This window comes from Phascolarctos cinereus, unplaced genomic scaffold (assembly GCF_003287225.1).
Source record: "Phascolarctos cinereus isolate Bilbo 61053 unplaced genomic scaffold, phaCin_HiC Scaffold_5;HRSCAF=322, whole genome shotgun sequence".
NCBI lineage: Eukaryota > Metazoa > Chordata > Mammalia > Diprotodontia > Phascolarctidae > Phascolarctos > Phascolarctos cinereus.
This window is the reverse complement of record NW_027555958.1, coordinates 19,502,350-19,523,730: the sequence shown is the minus strand read 5'-3', so window position 1 is coordinate 19,523,730 and position 21,381 is coordinate 19,502,350. Positions and strand designations below refer to the sequence as shown.

At 46.6% G+C, this 21,381-nt stretch overlaps 1 protein-coding gene across 1 annotated transcript in view; it reads left to right on the top strand.

Annotated features, from left to right (window-relative positions):
- Positions 1-21,381, top strand: part of SRRM3 (serine/arginine repetitive matrix 3) — a 102,932-nt gene that overhangs the window by 61,456 nt on the left and 20,095 nt on the right. The window contains 8 exon segments of the mRNA XM_078154705.1: positions 13,369-13,503; positions 13,768-13,848; positions 14,347-14,376; positions 16,337-16,399; positions 16,578-16,613; positions 19,239-19,289; positions 19,941-20,045; positions 20,773-20,944. Of these exon segments, the coding sequence (XP_078010831.1) occupies positions 13,369-13,503; positions 13,768-13,848; positions 14,347-14,376; positions 16,337-16,399; positions 16,578-16,613; positions 19,239-19,289; positions 19,941-20,045; positions 20,773-20,944 (673 nt within the window).

The following is a 21,381-nucleotide window of genomic DNA, read 5'->3' as shown; positions in this document are numbered from 1 at the left end:
CCAGCTCTTCTGACTCCAACTACGGTGCTCTTTCTAGCATATCATAACTGTCATGAAAGTCATTCGTTCTATGCTGTATTGTTATTTAGGCTTTGTTTTCTCAGTCAATCTGTCATTTTTTTCACTTTATTGGACTGTTTAATCCATTTACATTTAAAGCTATAAGAGTTAGGTTTATATTTTCTTCCAATTATCTCTAATGTTCTTTTTCTTAATTAGAATCTTTTCCTCTTACTTCATAAATACGATACTTTGTCTCTTTAGTTATTTTATCTTAGTCTACTTTAAGGCAACCCTATTTCCACCAGCTATCTTCCCCAGCACACCAGGCCATTTGTCACCCCTTTACCAAGTTTTAGAGTTTTGTTTTATTTATTACTTCTTTTTATGTCTTGCCTTTATCTTTTTTTATGCTTTTTTGCTTTTATTTTTTATGCTTTTATTTATTTAAGAAGTTTTCAAATTCTTTCTCTTTTTTCTATTAATTAAATAATGAAGTAACATCCCTTTTCCTCCTCTCCTCTTCAATTTATTTTGCTTATTAGTTTTTGCATTTCATTTTCTGCATCTTTTTGGGAGAAAAAAGGTTTTTCCTTCTTTCTCTTCATTATTTCCCTTCCATTTCTGTCATTCTAGATTTTTATTCTTTGATTCATGACCTTTACTTTATTTATTCCTCATGGAATTCAAGCTTCTAAAGTACCTATTTTGAGCTCCTTCTTCTGAACAGTTTTTATTTTATCACCTTGTAGATCTTGCCCCATGGCCCCCTTTTTCTGCTGTGTCTGTGTCTTGGAAATACCAGTTCCTGCAGGTGATAGAGAAAATATGTGCCCAGGATACATATCAATCCATCCATTTACATATATACAGATATACATATATGTTTGTACACATGTGTGTCTATATATATATATAGAGACACACATTGTGTATATATACATGTTATATGTGTATACAAATATACATGTGTTCTATTCATATGTTTATGTAATGTGTATTGTGTGTGTATAAAATCAGTAACTGCAACATGAGACAGAATTTGATAAGAGCCATAATAGGACTGCAAACCGGGGTTAGATGAGGTTGGAGGAAGGAGAATGACTTTAATAAGCACAGTCTGTCTCCTGCCCAGAAAACCAACCCATCAAGACAGCCCTTAATTACTCTCAGCTCTCCATAGATAGGGACAGGTGAAGACTACAGCAATCCTTCAAATAAAAATAAAACTATCTGAAGGGCTGTCATGTGGAAGAGGGGTTAGAGTCATTCTCTTCGGCCTCAGAGAGAAGAACTAGGACAAATGAGTAGAAGTTGTAGGGAAGCAGATTTTTAGCTTAGTGTGAGAATGAACTTTCTAAAGGTCAGACATGTCCTTCCCTTGATTCCTCTCAAACACTGTCACTAACTGACTACCTGACCTTGGACAGAGATCACTTACTTTCTTTAATCCTTCATTTTCTTCCATCTGCTACTTGGACTGCCTTGTGAACCAGTGATCTCCTTGGTATTGGAAGTCCCAGTTAAGTTGGATGGGACCTCTGAGATCACCTAGTCCCCTGTGTATGAGCTTTTTAACTCTTCCTTATGTATGAATCTTTTCTCTCCAACCAAACTGGGAGCTCCTTGAGGGCAAGGACCATGAAGGCTCCTTCTCCTCTCTCCTCCTCAACACAAATCACAGGGGTGGGCATACAGTGAGGTTTAGTCCAACCTCTTCATTGTACAGGGTAGGATACTTAGGCACAGAGAGGTTCTGGTGTGACTTGCCTGAGGACACAGAGCTTACAAGTGGCAGACATAATATTCCTCCTAGATTTTCACTCCAAAAGCCGTCATTCTTTCCACTAAACTGTATAAAGAGGATTACAATGGACCTTCAATATCATGGAGTCTTTTATGTTATGAATCAAAAAACTGAAGCCCAGAAAGGAGAAATGAGAGCCCTGATTTCTCTGGAAACATTTCATTACTATACTTCATAGATGAAGAGATGGCAGAGATCTCACTGGCCACCTAGTCCAAACCCAACGTTTTACAGTGGAGAAAACTGAAGGTCATGAACATTAGGTGATTCACACAAGCTCATGTAGAGAGTAAGCATCAGTGGCAGGACATCAACCCAGGTCTTCTGTCTCTAGAGTCACTGTTCTTTATAGTGTACCACACACTCAAGGTCACACACAAGAAGTAACAGCAAAGCTGGGACTGGAATCAGGGTGTCCTGATTCCCAAACAGGGACTCAAGCCCATCAGGAATGTTATAGAGATTATTTTTATCTAGGATGAGGGGCTGGATAAGACGACCTCAAAGTTCCCTACCAAATCTGGGATTCCATGATCTCCAGGTCATAGGATCATCGATTTAAAATAGAAAGGGACCTCTTAGTCATCTAATACAGTGATAAGACAACTGAAGCCCAGAGGGCTTCTAGGAACTCAAGGGCATACAGGTAGTGAGCATCAAAGTTGGTATTTGAACCCAGATCCAGGTCTCTTTTCTCTGCAACACACTAACTTTCCAAGTATAGCTGAGTCATCCAGAAAGAAAGTCCCTTGTCCTCTATCATCTCTAAAAACAGGAACAAGTTTCCCTAGGAGAAAAAGGGATGATCATGCCAAGAGAACAGCAAGCCAGGGGCAGGACTGAATGTCTGAACTCCTCCTCACAAGCCTGTGACACCACTGAAATGTTGCTTCATCCATGAAACATCCTCCATGCCGGCACATAACCCACTCCCATCGCTGGGTCCCCAACCCTAGTAGCCTCTAGGAAATGAGAGTTCTGTCACACCAAATCCTGGGTTACATAAAGATTAAGGCATTGAGAAAATGTATGTTTGTTTCTCACTAATCCTTTCCTCTTAGAATAGGTAGTTTGCACAGAATTCAGCCTTTCCATTAGAAATCTTCTCTCCATTTACCTAAGATTTACACAATCAATAACTCAGGTTCAGAGAACCTAGATCTTTCCTGCCCTCCACCACTACTTCTCTGAATGGGACTAAAAGAGCCATGATGAGGATGTGATTGTCAGCATTCAATCCAAGGAACATTTAATAAATTCCTACAAGGCATGGGGTCACTTAAACTTGTCCCTTAGATTCTCTCTGAGCCCTCAGAGGTCAACTAATACCAATTTCTAGCAGTCCCAGGCACTAGCATTGGAAGAATAAAGCCTAGGGATGGGGTCATGGGAGATTATATGGGAGCAGGGGACATTAAGGAACTAAGGCATATATAGGCATATAAGCAGGCAAAGTAGATGGCCTCCTATGTGGAATTATCTGAGTGGTGCTGAACAGGGCCCCCAAATCTTTCCCCAGTTACTCATTATAATTCTTGAAATATCACCATTCTAGCTCTGTTCCTTTCAATCATGAAGGAATTTTGTATAGGATCAGAGTTGGAAGGGATCTTAGGACCATTTGATCCAATCTTCTCATTTTATAGAGGAAGAGAGAAAAGTCACTGGCCCAAGGTCAAACATGTATTAAGTAACAAAACTGGGATTTGAATCCAGGTTTTCTGATTCCAAATCTATCTAGGGAATATTTTGTTATAGGTTGGCCCCTTATCTGAGAGCTACTGATAACATGATGCAGAAGAATGAACATGGCATTGGTGCCAAGATAGGGGATGGGGAATCCCAAGAAAGGAGAAGAAGGAGAAGGGCTCTGAAAAGAAGGGAGTAAAACAAAGACCAACGTCATTGACTTAAGCATGGTACTGCTGGCTCTTTATCTCCTCAGGGATGGAACTCTGGGGACGAGAGAAGAAGGGGAGTTGGGGAGGGGGAAGGGGAGTAAGGGAAGGAGACCAGTGGCCACAGCTCTCTTTCCAAGTTCACTCACATAGAAATTCATTTGAATTCTCAGGCACTCTTCTTGGAAAATCCCATCCAATTGAATCATCATGAGTACCCATGAACATTTGTCATAAGCCACCCAATTTTATGCATCATGCACTGGCTGCTTGGAAGTCAGGAGGTGTGGGGGTGTGAGGAGGGGCTGAGATGGATCCAAGTGAAGATGGGTAGTCAGTGTCTTCTAAATGGTGCAAGTAATCTCCTTTGAGATTTTCTCCTCTGACAGAGGGTCTTGTCAGTGGGGGTTAAGGAAGTCATCTCTCTGGAAGGCATAGTGGAAGATGACAAACAGAAGGCTCCAAGGAGAAGACTAGATAAAAAAGAATCCTGTCTTCTTCTTCTCTGTTTAACCCCATATTGTGTGCCCCACCATTGTACTTTTCTCATCCTCCCTACCAAAAAAGGGGGGGGGGTATTTTAAAGCCTTTGGTGATCAGAGAGAGAAAATTCCAAATGCTTCCAATGAGAATGGGCCATTAGAACAAGGGTGACTTAATTCAGACAGAAGAAAGAACTTTCTAGGGCACAGTGCTATATACATTCAAAGATGCTCTGAAAAGGCAGGCTGAGTAAATGAATTCATACCCAAGCTTTGTTCTAAAAATTTTTTCCAGTTTCATGGCAGGGTGGGTGCAATGATCCAATGAATAAGAGAAGCCTAAGTCCAGGAAGAATCTGAGTGCATTTGAACCCAGAGCCTTATCCTCTTGTAAGAGGAGAGTCCTTGACTAAAGGTCATCTTGGGATTGTTGAGACCTTTCTTGACAGAGCCTTCCATTGCATATTCTGTGATTTGCACTTTGGCAGAGAGAGGAGAAGGATCCCTACACACAGGGAGCTTATATTCTGGAAAACATGGAACAGTTAAGATAAAATGAAGTATAGGATAACATGACAAAATGTGTAGGGCAGATTCAGTACCAGAGGAATTCACAGAAGGGAGCCATCAGCACGGGCTGGTGTCATGTTTTTGAGAACAGGGAGAAGAACTTAATAAACTCAAAAAACATTCAAGGGGGACACTAAAGTCTAGAGGGGGAGAAATTACTTCCCCAAGGTCATACAGCAAGTTATCCACAGAATTGCAACTAGAAACCTAGACTCCAAGCCCAAAATTCTGCCTAGTTTTTCCACATTGACTGAACAGAGTCTTCACTAGAGATTGTAAAGCATTCTTTCCAAGCTGACCTTAGAGGTAATTAAGTCTAGCATTGTGGCCTGGAGACAGAGTACTAGATTTAATGACCTTTAGGTGGGGGGGCCTTCTCATTCTGTTTTCCCTGGAATTGTGACTCTTCTGAGAGCAACCAAGAAAACATATCCAGAAACAAACAAATGAAAAACAAACAACAAACAAAATAAAACCCCAATCAGGATGGGAGGGAGCTGTCCATCATATTGAACCAAACTCCTGCCAAAGTCTATCAACTTTACCATGATGAAGTCATGTCTCCAGGATGTAGATAACTCATTTAATTCAGTAAGGCAATATCCCTCAGACTAGGGGTTTGGTGTTCATGAAGGTTGGTCAACTGATGAAGTTGGGTTTTTTCCAGCTTTTTGTTTTGCTATCATGTAGGATTGGCCCAAGATGAGCAAAGCATTTGATAAACCTTAACTCCCTTTCCTGGGCCTCAGTCTCCTTGTGGTCCTATGAAAAAAAAAAACTGGCTTTGGAGTCAGAAGACCTGGGTTCAAATCTTGCCTCTGACTCTTAATAACTGTATAACTTTGAGCAAGTCACTGAACCTCCCTGAGCCTCAGTTTCCTCAACTGTAAAATGAAGAGGTTGGAATAGATGGTCTCTTAGTCCATCTTCCAGCTCTAAAGCAATAGTTTTACAAACTGTAAAATGAAGAAGTTACATTAAAATTACCTCTAAGGTTTCTTCCATCTCTATACCTGTGATCTTATGGTCCCATCCTCTGTAGTCTCTGTCTGTCTGTCTGTCTGTGTTTCTGCGTCTCTGTCTCTCTGTCTGTCTCGCATTTGGTATGGTCTCCAGTCCCTAAGAATCTTCTTGAAGTCAATGAATGGCATGGAACAGTAGGAAGTATGTTGGCTTTGGAATCAGAGGAACTGGATTCATTTTCCACCTCTGATGCTTGCTATGTGACTGTGGATCAATAATTTCTTCTTCCTGGGCTTAGTTTCTTTTTTCTTTTTTCTTCTTTTTTTTTTTTTAGGCAATTGGGGTTAAGTGACTTGCCCAGGGTTGCACAGCTAGTAATTGTCAAGTGTTTGGTCTGAGGCTGGATTTGAACTCAGGTCCCCCTGACTTCAGGGCTGGTGCTCTATCCACTGGGCTTAGTTTCCCTGGTTGAAAAATGAATGGGTTAATTGGCCTCTAAGGTCCTTTCCAGCTTTTGATCTGTGATCTAATAATCTTTCCAAAATGTGTTAGACAGAATGGACTATTCTAGATGTAGCTTGACCTGGGCAGAGCACAAGGGTTATCACCTCCCTCATTTTGGACACTGCAATATCCCCTTCCAGTTCTGAGCAGAATCAAATGGGTAGATTGAGAATGCCTTGAGCAGAGCCAACAAATGGTGAGACACAATCTGAGGCTTTTTCATCCAGGGATGAAGTTCTTTGACGATAGACAATTACCATCTTTGACAGCAGAAAATAAGAGAGGGTTAATTAGGTTAACCATTGGGAAACAGAGGTTAGCCCAATCAAGGAGGGTAAGTATGCAGTGGCCCGTTGTGGATTTCCCCTATCAAGAGCAGCAGGACTGACAATTGGGCTGCTGTTGCTTTTTGTTTTAATCGCATCTAGTAGGCTTGGTGCATCTGGCACCAGCAGGCTCGTTGGTTGCTTCCAGCTTTGGTCAGCTCCGGCAAAGAGGCTCAACTCAAGCAAGTTACGAATCTCCTGAGCTTCAGTGAAGATGATAATGTTGATAATACGGGGGAAGAGGAGGGAGTAATAACCATCTACCTGCTTCTCATAATAATTTTTTCAAAATTACCTCGGGGGTGAAGGAAGAGGGAGAGAAAGTGCTGTCACGTTGCTGAAATGCAATCGATCACTTCTTCATGCCTGCTCATTGATGAGGAGAGTCGGTGGTAGCAGAGAGGCATTTACAAGGTCAATGGAGCCCAGTTAAGACATGCATGCCTCCTCTTTTCATGATCAATTTTAGCTTCGAGGTAATGATTATAATTTTTAAATAACATAATAGTAAAAATAATTAGAAAGGTAGAAACAATGCACTGCCTAATGTTCTGAGGTCCAGTGTGGGCCCAGAGAATAAAGAGCAGAACCAGGATTCAAACCTAGGTCCTATAATTTGGAATGCAAGGCTCTTTTGACTATTCCAAGCTTGACTCCAGTTCCATTGGGAGGAGTCCACCCCCTGCACAGCAGAAGACAAACCCAAATTCCTGGGCCCCTTCTGGCTCCATAATTCATCTCATCCACATGTTCTTACCCCTCATTCTCTTTTCTCTTTGCTTAGCTTCAGAATCTATCTTATTTCTCTTCCAGAACAACCTTTCATCCAGCTTGTTAGGGAAATTATCCTTTCCTCTGGGTGATTTGGAATATGGAGGGGAGACAGTTATTATTGCTTGGAGCATCCTGTGACCTCATCAAGGAGAGGATGTGGCTGTGTCTCTAAGGTTACCATTAAACCACTCAACTGAAAACACCAGCCTCCTCAATCAAGCATTTGTCCTTTTCCTCTTCTTCCTCCTCTTCCCCTTCCTCCTCCTCCTCTGCCTCCTCCTTCACTCTCCTCTTCTTCTGAGAGTCAGAGTTTAGTGATGGAAATGGGGAGCTCAGCGCCAGCATTAGGGGACAAACTCAGTGGTGGTATTAGGGGTTCAATGTTGGCCAAAGGACCTTAGTGCCAGAGTTGGGACTCAATGCCATTCTGTGTGAAGTTGGGAGGGTAGTGCCCAGTGCTGGGGAGGGGGCCTTAGTTTTAGAGTAGGAAGCTTAGCTTCAGTTCACCTTGGCTTCTTCTTGTGAGAGACATTTCAGACCCCACTCTCTCTACAACCCCAATTCAGATAAGGTCCTCCACCCAAGGTACCTTCAACGAGGGGCACTTTTAGCTGAACAGGATGGAATATTTCAAATGGAGCATTTGGAAAGAGCAGCAGGTCTAGGTTACCGAGGGACAAGTTCAAGTTTGCTCCCCTCCTCCATCCATGCCCCCAGTCCCTGACAGTGAGCTCCCTTTCCTAACTCCTTATGACCTCTGAGGCTCCACAAGAGTCCTTCTCACTAGCTTCTCCTGACCACTCAATCTCAGTAGCTTTTCCTCATCTCTTTTTATGGCTCCCCTCCTCTCAGTTACCCCCAGCACTAAGTGTGTATGTGGGGGGGGGGTGATGGAGCCTGAAGAATGCTGGGGGATTTGAGCCAGCATTAGGAGGAGCTTGAGGAAGGCTATAGCTTTGTGGGGATCCAGGTAAGATCTGGATTGGCTAAGATGGGTTACTTCCATGGGTTGATGCTATCACTTTTGGTATGTATAATGAGCTCCTTTACTCAACAAAGCTTCTAGCTAAAGAACTCTCTCATCTCCCAGAAGCCTCAGTTCTTGATAATTAATTCCACCATAAAGGCAGTATGGTATAATGGAAAGAGTGGGGGATTTAGAGTCAGAGGCTCTGGGTTTAAATCTTGGCTCTGAGGGCATTTCCTACCGTGTGACCTTAGACAAGTCACCACCTCTCTGGGCCTCAGATGCCTCATCTATAAAATGAGAAGATTAGACAACATGGCCTTGGAAGGAACTTCTAATTCTAGATCTGTGGTCCTATGTTGAGATCTGTCTTTTTTTTGGGGGGGGGTCTTACACGGGGGCTGCTAGATGGTTCAGTGCACAGAGCATTGGGCTTAGGATCAGGAAGACACCTTTCTGAGTTCAAATCCAGCCTCAGACACTTACTAGCTGTGTGACCCTAGGCAAGTCACTTCACCCTGTTTGCCTCAGTTTCCTCATCTGTACAATGAGTTGGAGAAGGAAATGGCAAACTCCTCCAGTGCCTTTGCCAAGAAAACCCTAAAATGGGGTCACAAAGAGAAGACTGAACAACAGCTTACACAGTACAGGGTAAAGAGTTCTGGCCATGGAGACAGAGACCTGGATTAAAATCCTGTCTTAGACAATGATGATCTGTGTGTCACTGTTCTATGTGGCTTCTGCATCTGCCAAATGAAGGAATTGGCTGATGAAGTCCCTTTACCTCTAGAACTATGATCCTATGTGCCCATGTGACCTTGGGCAACTCCCTTATCTATAAAATAGAAGGGATTTCTTGTGTCCTGGGCCCCTTGGACCTCTGCTGTTGTTTTTGTTCAGTCCTTTTTCGGTCACGTCCAACTCTGTGCAACCCCATTTGGGGTTTTCTTGGCAAAGATACTAGATCGGTTTGCCATTTCTTTCTCTAGTTCATTTTATAGACAAGGAAACTTGGGCAAACAGGGTGAAGTGACTTGCCCAGGGTCACCAGCTAGTAAGTATCTGAGGCTGAATTTGAATTCAGGGAGAGGAGTCCTCCTGACTCTAGGCTCAGCACTCTGTGCACCATGGTGCCATCTAGCTTCCCAGTAGGCCGAAACCTATAGTCCCCTTCTCAGAATAATCTTTTTAAATGCATAAAATAAAATACCTAGGATTACCAATAAAACCAATTGTATTGAAATTCTTATCAAAATGTATTTTTAAAAGTTCAGAGACTAGACGATCTCTAAGGCCCCATCTAGTTTTAAAGATCCTATGCCTGTGGGTGGAGGTGCAGGGGCGGGAGGAGGGCACTAAGTCTAGAGTGGCCACAGTCTCTGCCCTCATGGAGTTTACAGTCTGTTCCGGGCATGTGGCCCACACCTTAATGTAGCAGTTGGCTGTTGGCTTTGTCCTAGTGCTTATCCAGGGCAGACCTTACTCATTCCTTGGGGGCATTATCGCTTCTCCTTTTTGCTTAATTCATCTGTTCTTGTGACTCTTAATCCCTTTGCTATGGCCAGCAGCCCAGGAGGAGCCAGAGGAGGAGTGGCTGCTCCTTGGTCCCATTGAGGCTCAGCTCCTGAGACCCTAATGCATAACTGCATCCGCTTGCCCAGGGAAGCTTTGAGATTGGCAGGTAGCAAGCTTGAGTGGGAGTAGGGTTAGAGGCGGTGAGTGTGGAGGGTGAGCTCATCACTTCCAGAGGGGATGCTTTCCGTTCTAATAGGAGGAATTGATGGAGAGTGTGTGTGGAAAGCCATTTCCATCCTTGCTCCCCCCAAATGTGTTCTTTGCTTCATGGCTTCATTGTGAGAGGCAACACGGCACGATGGAAGGAGCATTGAGCCTCAGTCGCCTCATCTGTTAAATGAAGAGGCTTGGCTAGATGGCCTGTAAGGTCCCTTTTAGCACCAGAGCTATGATCCTGTGGGACTACATCCAGGTCACTTCCCTCCCTGAGCCTTAGTTCCCTCCTCTAAATGGTGGGATTGGACTAGATGATCTCTGAGGCTCCTGCCAGCTCGGAATCCTATGAATCCCAGGAGACCTAGGCTGAGTCCTGACTGCTACTGGATAGCTCTTGGACATTGGCAAATTTTTGCTTCACATCGATAAGCCTCAGTTTCCTTTAAGTGAAAAGAAAATCCTAGTTCTGAGTGTAGTTACTACCTGTGTGACCTTAGACAAGTTCCTCAACATCTCTGGGCCTTTTCCTTCATCTGGAAAAGGAAGGGTTTGGACTAGATGGCCATCCGAAGTCCCTGCCAGCTCTAAATCTGTGATTCTATACACTCACTGCTTATGTCAGCTGGGGCAAGGGTCAGCTTTCTCTGGCCTCAGTTTCCTGATCTGTAAAAGCAGGGTGTTTGACTAGATCACCTCTGAAGAACCCTTTCAGCTCCAGAGTTATGACCCCATCACCCCAGACCTCCAGTCAGTCCCTCATCCGTTGGTATATCCATTCATTTCAGGGACATTGTGCCACGCCCAAATGTTAAGCATCAGAAGACGCTACAAACACAAAGACTTTAGGAGTCTCTGTGGTTTGGTTTGCTTTTTGCATTATCCATGCCATTGCAGTCACCTTCATTAGCATGGATAACTGAGAGCAGAATGTATTATTGTGTTAACTGATGTGCAAGCTACAAAGCATCTCCCAGAGCACCGGACGCCCACGAGTGGGTGAATCTGGCCTTGCTCAGCCCCTGGGCCCTGGAAGAGAGAGGAGGGGAGCTGGCCCAGAGGAGGGGGCTCAGGCGGCATTCCATGGAGAGCAGCCCATCATTGCAAGAAGACAAATTGGAGGCAGTTAGGAGGAGAGAAGCCAAGATGATTAAGGGCCCAGGGAGAGGATTGATTTATGAGGAAAGATGGTCGGAGCCAAGTCTCAGCAGCAGCTTGGTAAAGTGATGACTTTGGGAGGGGCAGAGGAAGGGAGCGGGAGGGAGGGGAAGCATGATCACAGTCTATAAATATTTGAAAGGTGGCACCTTCCCAAGGCGAAGAGGATGTAGGAAGTGAGATAATGAGGAGGAACAAGGCTAATGTGAAGAAATGGAGAAGTACTCAGCATCCAGAAAAGAGACAAGTGTAGGGCTGTTCCGTTCAGCTCAGCTCCTGTATGTCTGGTGCTTCGTGGATGGACACCCGAAGGCTGTTCTCCTCAACCTCCCTGCAGACAAAGGCTGTCTCCTCCTTCAGTGACTAAATCAACAAGCATTTAATAAGCACCTACTAAAGTGCCAGATGCAGCAGCTAGGTGGCGCATACCTGGCACACCAGGCCTGGTGTCGAGAAGACATTTGTCTCAGTCCAAATCCATCCTCAGGCACTTCCTAGTTGTGTGACCCTGGGCAAGTCACTTAAACCTGTCTGCCTCGATTTCCTCATCTATAAAATGAGCCGGAGAAGGAAATGGCAAACCATTCCATCATCTTTGCCAAGAAAACCCCAAATGGGGTCATGAAGAGTCAAACGTGGCTGAAATAACTCACAAACGTGCCAGACACTGTACTAAACAGTAATAAAGGCAAAAGTAATCCCTGCTCTCAAGGGGCTTGTGGGGGAGACAAAGTGCAAACAGCTATGTTCAAACAAGACCACATGTACATGCACGTAAATGTATATATACACATGTGCATATATACACCTGAACATACATGGTGAATTATATATATTATAACATTATATGTTTATATGTTTTCTATGTAATTATATATTATATATAATTTATATATAATTACATATTATATATATTTTATATATAATCTATAATGTGTATAGCATACATTATATAAACATATAAAATTATGTTATTATAAATTGTAAAAATATATAAACGTATAATTGTAAATTAAATATCATCCCAGAGGGAAGGCACTAACATTAAGGAGAACTGGGAAAGGTTTCTCTTAGAAGGTCAGATTTTAGCTGACACTTGATAGAAGTCAGGAAAACCAAGAGCACAGATGAGGAGGGGGAGTGTTCCAGCTATGGAAGACGGTCGGGGGAAATGCCCAGAGTCGAAGATGGCATGTTCTCCTCGTGCAAAGAGCACCGAGGAGGCCAGTGCCACTGGATCATAGGGTATGAAAGGCAGGAGGGGGCTAGGTCCTGAGGGGCTTTGAATGCCCAGCAGAGCACTTTTGTGTTCGATCCTGGAGGGGACAGGAAGCCACTGGAGTTTATCACATAGAGGGGTGATTTCATTGGATCTGCCCTTTAGGAAATCGCTTCGGTGTCGGGATGGAGGATGGATGGGTGGGGAGAGATCTAAGGCAGGCAGACCCCCCCAGCAGCTAGTGCAGTAGTTCAGGCATTGAGGTGATGAAGGCTGCACCAGAGGAGAGAAGCAGGCGTTGGAGAGGTGCAATGAAGGGAGAATTGCATCACATTGGGGGCTCCCCCAAGGCAGGGACCGAGATTTCTTCAAAGACAGAGACTTCAGTCTCTCCTGTCAAATGAGGGACTCCCTGGCTGCAGAAACGTGGTGCTCTCAATGAAATCAGGGGATCCCTTAAAGCAAGAGCCGTCTCCCCATCAGACCAGAGGCAGCTAGGGGGCGCCATAATGCCTAGAGTGCCAGGCCCAGAGTATGGAGGACCCGAGTCTAATTCTGGCCTCAGACACTAGCTGCATGTTTCTGAACAAGTCACTCCACCTCTGTCTGCCTCCATTTCCTCAACTGTAAAAACAGGGATAATAACAGCACAAGTTCCTTCTTGGGGGCAGGAACTGGGTCTCCTAAATGAATGCAGAGCATGGGAGGCAGTGTCACCCGTGGTGGCAAAATGCTGAAAAGGGCATGTGCTGAAAACCGGGGATGCAGGACTTTACACTGATCTGTGGATCCTCGCAGCACGCCTCTCCCAGCCGGCCCCCTTTCCCTCCTCACATCATCACCACCCTGGCTTGGGCCCTTGTCCCCTATCGCCTGGATGGTTGCAATTACCTCCTAACTGATCCCCCTACCCCAAATCTGCAATAGGAGGAGGCTCCCTGACCTTTCCCTCTGTTTCTGTCTCCTGGCCAGAGTGATGGAAAGCCACTACTTGATTGAGGGGGATGCCCAGGGCCTGGAGTACTTGCCCTATGAGGAAGACTGCCCTCTTGAATGTGATTGTCCTGCTGACTGTTACCGGGCTGATGGTGGGCACCGAGAGTACAGGTCTGAAGGAAGCCCTGGGGAGGGAGCAGGGATTGGGGAAGGTTTCTGAATGGGAAGTGAGAGCTGAGCTGAGTGACTGGGTGGGCTCTGAAGGCCGGGGAAGCTTTGGAAATGCAAGGTAGTCAGGGAGGTGGGGGGAAGGGTGGTAATCTGGAGAAATGAAGGGCTGTGGGTACTTTGAAAGTAGGGCTTAGGAGGCCAGGCTGCGGACTTGGGCTCTCCTTGTACCAAGTCTTACCTCTCATTCCACCACCCCCCTCCCAGGACCAAGCACTGGTCAAGCAGCTCAGCCTCGCCCCCTCCCAAGAAGAAGAAGAAAAAGAAATCTGGACATCGGAGGAGTCGGTGAGTGGGCAGAGACCCGGGGCTTCTGGAGGGACAGGAGGAGCCCAGAGGCATGTGCCTGGAGAAATCCTGAGCTCTAAGTCACCTGGGAATCAGGGTGGATGTCCCTAATGCTGACACAATGACCACTGGCCCTGGGGTCAAAGGACCTGGGTTCAAATCCTGCCTCAGAGCTCTATCCATGACCTTGGGAAAATCAAATAACATGAGAGGATTGGACTAGATGTGTTCTGAGGCCCCTTCCAGCCCTCAGCCTAGGATCCCCCTCCTCAGCTGCCATCTACATCTCCTTGATCTCAGCGCTCTGCTTGACGGGGTCTGGGGGTGGGGGAGGGAGGGAGAAAAGTTGGCCCAACAGCATCCAGCATCATCCCTTTGGGCCTCTGCTCCCCATCCCCTACTCCCCACCCTGGGAGATGGGCCCTGACCCAGTTAACCACCTCCGCTTCTATCTTTCTACCTGCCTGCCTGCCTTCCTCCCTTGGGACCTGTCCTCAGCAAAAAGAGGAAGCTGGACTCTGAATGCAGGTCAGTGAGCTGGGCTGGGCTGGTGCCTTTGGGCTGGCGGGAGTGTTAATCTCAGGCTTCAGAGACTCTGCTGAAGGCAAGGGCTGTGAATGCCAAATAGACGGCCACCCTGAGAGCAGAATAGAGAACCCCCAAGGGTCCTTGCAGAGAACAGGCTAGGAATCGCAGCAAAGCCCAACCCAGAGGTCCTGTGCCCTCTGCCTTCTCATTCTGGCCCCGTCCAGACCAACCCAGACCTATGCCTGTGAGGGAGTAGACCCCCCAATACTTCACACTATATTGCTATTAGGAATTCCCTACTAGGTCTTAATTCCTTTGAGCTTACTATTATAGTTCATATTTCCAAGGGAGGAGAGAGGGACAGCTGCTATCAGCCAAGGGCAAGGATTATAGCAACAGTGAGAACAAGGTCCTTGGAAAATCGGGTCGAGGCCAGAGACCTGGGGGAGGGGAGAAGAGGCAATAGGGCCAAGGGGCTCTACAGAAATCAGACTTCACAATAAGTGCCAGCCATTGAGGGTCAGTTTCACCATCTGTGAAAGGAGAGAGAAATAACCACTGACCTTCCCAGCCCCTACTATTCTATGATTCCTGATTCCCAGGTATTTAACACCCACCTTGGGATCTGAGATTTTTTTCAAACTGCTTTCTCCTGAACCTGGATGACAGAATTTATCTTCTCATTCCCCACCCTGGCCTCACCATTGGATTCAAGAAAACGCAATGCAGTGCAGTGCAATTCAGTTCAATTCAATTCAGTTCAGTCCAATTCCATTCAGTTCAGCTTAATTCAGTTCAACCTGACAATAATTGGTTAATCACCTGCTGTGTGCAGAGTACTGTGCTAGACAGCTAGGGAGAAGTACAAAGCTGAAATTAGACTCAGTCCTTGCCCTGGAGAACTCTCAGTCCAAGGTGGGGGGTGGATAACCCATACATCAAAAACTGGAATACGTAATAATACACTATAAAGGCAGCCAAAGCGTTACAAGGCTGGGGAAGGAAAAGGGCAGTGCTAGAGTAAGTGGTATTGGAGTTGGACTTCCAAATAATTATAAGAATTCAAGAGGTCGTGGGTGGTGGTGCAGAGAACAAGGTCACAGGTGGTCAATAGTCCAATTGGGATGGACTATAGATTGTAGATTGTACCCGGAAGGGACGAGCTAGGTGCTACATTTCAGAAAGGGCATCAATATGAGAGAGAGCGTCCAGGTGAGGGTGACAGAGATAATGAGGTCAGTTTAAGTGACATTTGGTTTAATAAATTGGTGCTGTTTGATTTGGAGAAGAGGGACACTGGGAGGACTTGAGAGCTATTATGTGGACCGGATTATTAGACTTATTTTGTTTGGCCCCAGAGGCCTGAACTGGGAAGGTGAGGTGGAGGTGGGGGAAGATGTAAATGGCAAAACTAGAGATTTCAGCTCCACCCAAGAAAAACTCACAGAGAGGGCTTCCTGAAAGGTCAATGAGCTCCCTGGAGAGATGGCGGGTTGCCCCTCCCTGGAGGTCTTCCAGTAAAGACAGGAGGACTAGGTGTTGGGGATGTCTGAGGGGCCCATCAGTCAGGTACAGCAAATTGGACTAGATGGTTTCAGGTCCTTCCTAACTCAAACAGTCTGGTTCTGATTTCGTGAGTAATAAGAGATTAGGTGATATCAGGTATGGGGATGGGGACTTTAAATCAAGCAAATTACTTTGAACTTTATTCTCTGAAGCAATGGGGGGCATTGAAGGGTCTTGAACAGAGAAGTCACTGATCAGATTTGGGCATGAAGAATTTAACTCATCATCTGATGTGTAGGACGATTTGAAGGGGGAGGAGAGAGAATAAAGGTGGCATGCCTTATTAGGAACTTGTTGCAATCATGTGAGCACATTGTCAGCAGAGGGGAGGAGTGGGAAAGAAATGGTCAAGGAAACAGAGGTGAACGCTTTTGCTCCTGTCCTGTGTCAGCAGCTGTGGGAGCTCCTCACCCCTTCGGAAGAAGAAGAAAAATGGAAAGAAGCATAGACGTGACAGGTACCTAAAAAGTCTTGTCCCCTCCCAAACCCTGGAAACCTGAGCCCTCCTTCCCAGGTCTGTCCTGCTCCCCCACCCACCTCACCAGAGTTCAGAGTCCAGGCAGGGAAAGAGAAGGAGGGCAGGCTTAATTCCTCAAAGGTCTGTTAAATGGGAACCATGTTGTCGTATCCAACAGGTCTGACTCAGGATCCCGGAGGAAGAGAAGACACAGGTGAGCAGGACCTGCAAAGGGAGTGGCAGGGCTGGCTGGACTGTCAGGTCCAACTCCACCAACCTTGGTTGGAGTGTTGATAAGTAGGGGCTGGACCTGGAAACTGAGGAACAAGGTTAAGACTGAAAGCCAGTCCCAGCTCAAACCTGCTCCCAACACTGTGTGTACCCTAAGAACAGAGCTCTACAAGGACTCAAGGGGTGAGCCCTTTCTCTAAATGGGTGCAGGATGTCTAGTGGGTAACGATGGGGGTCCCTGACCAAATTACCGATGCTGAGAGATTTGGGGCCGGGAGAGGGAGGCTCCTGGGTGCCCCTGGAACTTCCTTCCTCCCTAGATGTTTTGCCTGTCTGGGGAAAACTAAAGCAGCTCAGATGCTCCAAGATGCTGAAAGGCCCACATCCTACTTCACCTTACCTTTCAGTCCCTCTAACTGGCATAGGACCATCCTTGTGACTTATTCTGTGACCGTGGGCAAGTCATTGACCTCTCAGCCTCAGTTTTCCTATCTATAACATAGAATGTGAACTCCCTGAGGGAAGGGATGCTTTTGTCTTTCTTTGGAACACAGTAGGTACTTAATAAATGCTTGTTGATTTGACTAGAGTAAGGTCCTTCCCAGATCTAAATCCATGAACCTAAGTCACTTAATCTCTCTGGACCTCAGTTGCCTTAACTGTAAATGAAGGAGTTGTACGAGATGGCCTCAGAGATCCTCTCCATCCCCAAACCCATGAGCCTATGATTCTCTTCCACTTCCAGGCTTCGGCTTTGGAACCTTATTGACATGGCTGAGCCAGAAATTGGGCTGGCCTTCTGCTGCCCTCCAGTGGTGGAAATCTCTGGCAGAGGGCACCCACTGAGAAGCTTTGCATTGAGAACCCATTTCTGGTCAGTTCTACCCAGGACTGACTGGGAGCCAGTCGAAGGCCAGGCTGCTCTATCTAACATAAGGCAACCAGAAGATCCCATTCCTTCCCTCTGGAAGGTTGCCCTGACAAGGAGACCACATTCACTCAGAGCCCTGGTTGTGCTGTTTAAGGCCCCCTCCAATGCTATTAATCAACTAGCAGGCACTGATTAAGCTCCCAGGCTAGGTTCTGGTCCTACAAAGGCAAAAATACAACAGACCCTGCCCTCAAGGAGCTTCTATTCTATTGGGAGAGATAACATGTATATGCATAAATACATTCAAAATAAATGCAAAAGAGAAACAAGGTAGTTTAGAGAGGGAGTGCAGAAGAAGGGGAAGGAGGCAGCAAGGTAGCAGATAGGTGGCACAGTGGAGAGAGCACTGGCCCTGAAGTCAGGAGGACCTGAGTTCAAATTCGACCTCAGAGCAAACACTTGACACTTACTAGCTGTGTGACCCTGGGCAAGTCACTTAACCCTAATTACCTGAAAGTAATAAAAAAAAAAGAAGAGGAAGGAAAGAAACAAGTATTTATTAAGCACCTACTATGTGCCCGGCACTGTGCTAAGCACTTTATACATATCTTTCTCATTTGATTTTTTGCAATAACCCTGGGAGGCAGGTGTTATTATCATACCAATTTTACAGATGAAGAAATTGAGGCATATAGAGGTTAAGCAGCTTGCCCAAGGACACACAGCTAGTAAGTGTCTGAGGCTGGATTTGAACTCAGGTCTTCCTGACTCTAGACCCAATGTTCTATTCCCTGTACAGCCTAGCAGCTAGGGAAGACTAAATTCTAAATCCTATAGCCATAAGATACAGAATTAGAAGACCTGGGTTTGAATCCTGGTAACCTTCATGACCTTGTCACATGATCTCATTGGGCCTCAGTTTCCTGTAAAATAAGAGGGTTGGATTAGATCTCTGCAGCTCCTTCCAGCTCTTAAGTCCCATGATCCCTCACTCACTAATATTCTACGATGCTCTGATCTGGTGAAAACTGGAAATTATTTGGGTTAAGGGCAAAATGGAGTGAGCCAGCTAGCGGGTATTGAGTGGGTCTGGATTGACTAACACAGTTGGAGGGAATATCTGAACCCGACAGAGCAGCTGAGCACAGACCTAAAAGCGAATCTAGAAGCTCAGAGGAGGGAGAAAGTTCGGGGAAGGGGAGAGGAGAGGAGGGCGGGCATGAGACAAGAGCCTTCCATTTCAGAAAGATCCCACACCATCTCACTCCAAGTTTTACTGGATCTGCCCGTACTGTCTGTGCAGGGACCCATTAAGGGCTGAGCACCTGGGGCCACTCAAAGGCTGCCAGCTGAGCCCTGCGCATGTGGATAAACTGTCCTCATCTCTCACATGAATTAAGTCAGCTCCAGATGAAGTGCATACATAAAGACTGAGCTGCCCAGAGGGAAAGAATGAAATGATGTGGGATGTGAAGCCCGGGAGAGCTTCTCAGAGGAGATAAGCTCTGAGCCAGGTCTAGGGGGTCTAGGAGCTTCCCAAAAGTGTTGAAGTGGAGGTGAACAGACCCTGTGTTTGAGGTAATGAGCAAAGTTGTGGGCGATCCCGCCATAGGGCTTAGCTCTCAAGGAAAGGTGAGTTTTCTGGCAGGTTCTAAGTCAGACAAATGAGGAGCCAGTGACCCAGGTCACTTCTCCCCATTCCTAACTCCCTGACACCGAGATTCCTATTGTTTGTAGATCCCGGAGCCCCAAAAGCAAAAGAAAAGAGAAAAACAAAGAGAGAAAGAGGTAAGAGACCCATATTTCTGCCCCTGTCAGGGTGGGCTGCCAAGAACCAGCCCAGAATGGTTTGAGGCCTGCCATGAAACTATACAGGAGAGCTTGGTTTAGCCTGAATTCCGCTATAGACTGACTCAGGCTTTGAGAAGTGGAAAGATGTGTTTGGGGCAAATAGTCTCTCCTTCTGCCCCTGCCCTTTCCTTTTTGTAGAAGGGGTTGGGGTGGAGTTGACTGAGGCCCAGAGAGGGGCACTGGAGGATGTTAGTGGCCAGTGCCAATTTTAACCAGAGGAAGAGTAGGTAGACAATGAGGTGGGGTGACCCTCCTGGCCTCCAGATATCTCTACCACCTGTTGTGCTCTGTTGTTGCTTATTATCCCTCTGATGGGGCCAGATCCCCTCCCCAAACACACTTTCCCTGGTGAGGCCTCCTTCTGCTCCAAATAACTGATCTTGGGAGGGGGAGCGTAGGGTTTGGCCCTCAGTCATACTAGGGTGGAAGGGGCTGAAGCCTTCTCCCACAGCAGGGTTTGATGGGAACACTGAGCACAAGGAGGAAGGGCTCAAGAGCTTCCTTTGGTCTGAGGGCTTCAGAGCCAGGCTGGCCTGTGCAACCAGCCTCCCTCTCTCCATCTCTTCCCCTCACCTTCTCCTTTTCCAGGCCTCATAGTGAGTCTCCTTCAAGAAGGTGTCATCGACACAGTAGCTGTAGTTCTCATAGCGCCTCCATATCTTCCAACTACAGCAGCTCCAAATCACCCAGCAGGTAGGCTGGCCAGCCTACAGCAAACCATGGTCATGCCCAGGGCATGGCAGATGGGATGTAGCCAGGCCTTTGGGCTAACATCAGGGGCTGGGGGCTTGGAAAATGTGGGTGAAGATTTGGGTTTTCCTTCTGAGTCTTACAGGGCCCCTTGCCCTCTGTGGAGGGTCTAAATGCCTAGAATTTGGTTGGGAGATGGTTGGAACATTGCTCGATGTGGAGGTGCAGGCAGCTCTAGGATGACCTGCCCATGATGCAATCCAAAGGGCTTGGGTCAGTCAATGAGCCCATTCATCAAAGCTCCCATCAGGCCCCCCAGGGCTGAGCTCCCAATTCAACTGGGGTGACAGAAGAAGAAGACAGGGGCCCTGACTTCATGGTCTCATGGTCTTATGGGAGAGGCATGGAGAAAAGCAGGGAGTAATACTAGGGAGTGAAAGCTAAGTGTTTGCATGACTAGCTATGCATACCAAGTTCTGGAAGAGGTGAGAGCAAGCAGATGTTATTGGGGGCTGGAGGAGTCTGGGCAGACATCCTGGAAGAGGTGATGCCTAAGGGATCTTGGCCTCAATTTCTCTCTAAGGCAGAGGGGCCAATGGAGGGGTGGGGGTGATGTGCATGATCAGAGAGCCTTGTGCCTCTGGTCTGTGTAGCCAAGACTGGTTCAATGGAGAGGAAATGAAGTAGGAGGGTCCCACCCTGGCTCCCTCCATCCCTCCCCTTGCTACAGACTGAGCCCCAAACCCAGAGACGATGGCCCCAAGGCCAGTAGCCAGCGGTCCAGCAGGAGCAGAACGTCCTCTCCTTCGGGCCGTAGCCGATCGGGGTCTCCACACCAGAATGGCCAGCGGAGTAGACGTCCCAGCCAGTCCCGTGGCAGCCCATCGGACACCCCTCTGGACGTATGTACCCCTGGCTCTTGCCACCATTCACCTTCCCCTCTCCACCCCACTCCCCAATCTCTGGCAAAGGTCACCTCACATTTATAGAAGGTCAGGTGGGGTCAAGCTCAGACCCTCCCTCACACCAAGCCTGTAGATGAATCCCGTTCCTTGTGTGTGTGTATGTGTGTGTATATGTGTTGGGGATTAGGAGAGACTGCAGTCCATTGCCCCTGCCTCTCCCTCTCCCCAGCTATCTTGTACCCAACAAGGGCAGATTATACCAGACCTCCTACTCCCCACCTCAAGCTCCTGAGTGCACAGTTCAAGTAAGTAGGTGGAAAAAGAAGATGGCAGTCTTCCTAGAGCTACACAAGGGCTGAAGATGGACCCCAAGGTGCTAGTAGAATAAGAAGAATAGTTGTAAGAGTAGCCCCTTCCATTTGTGCCAGCATTTT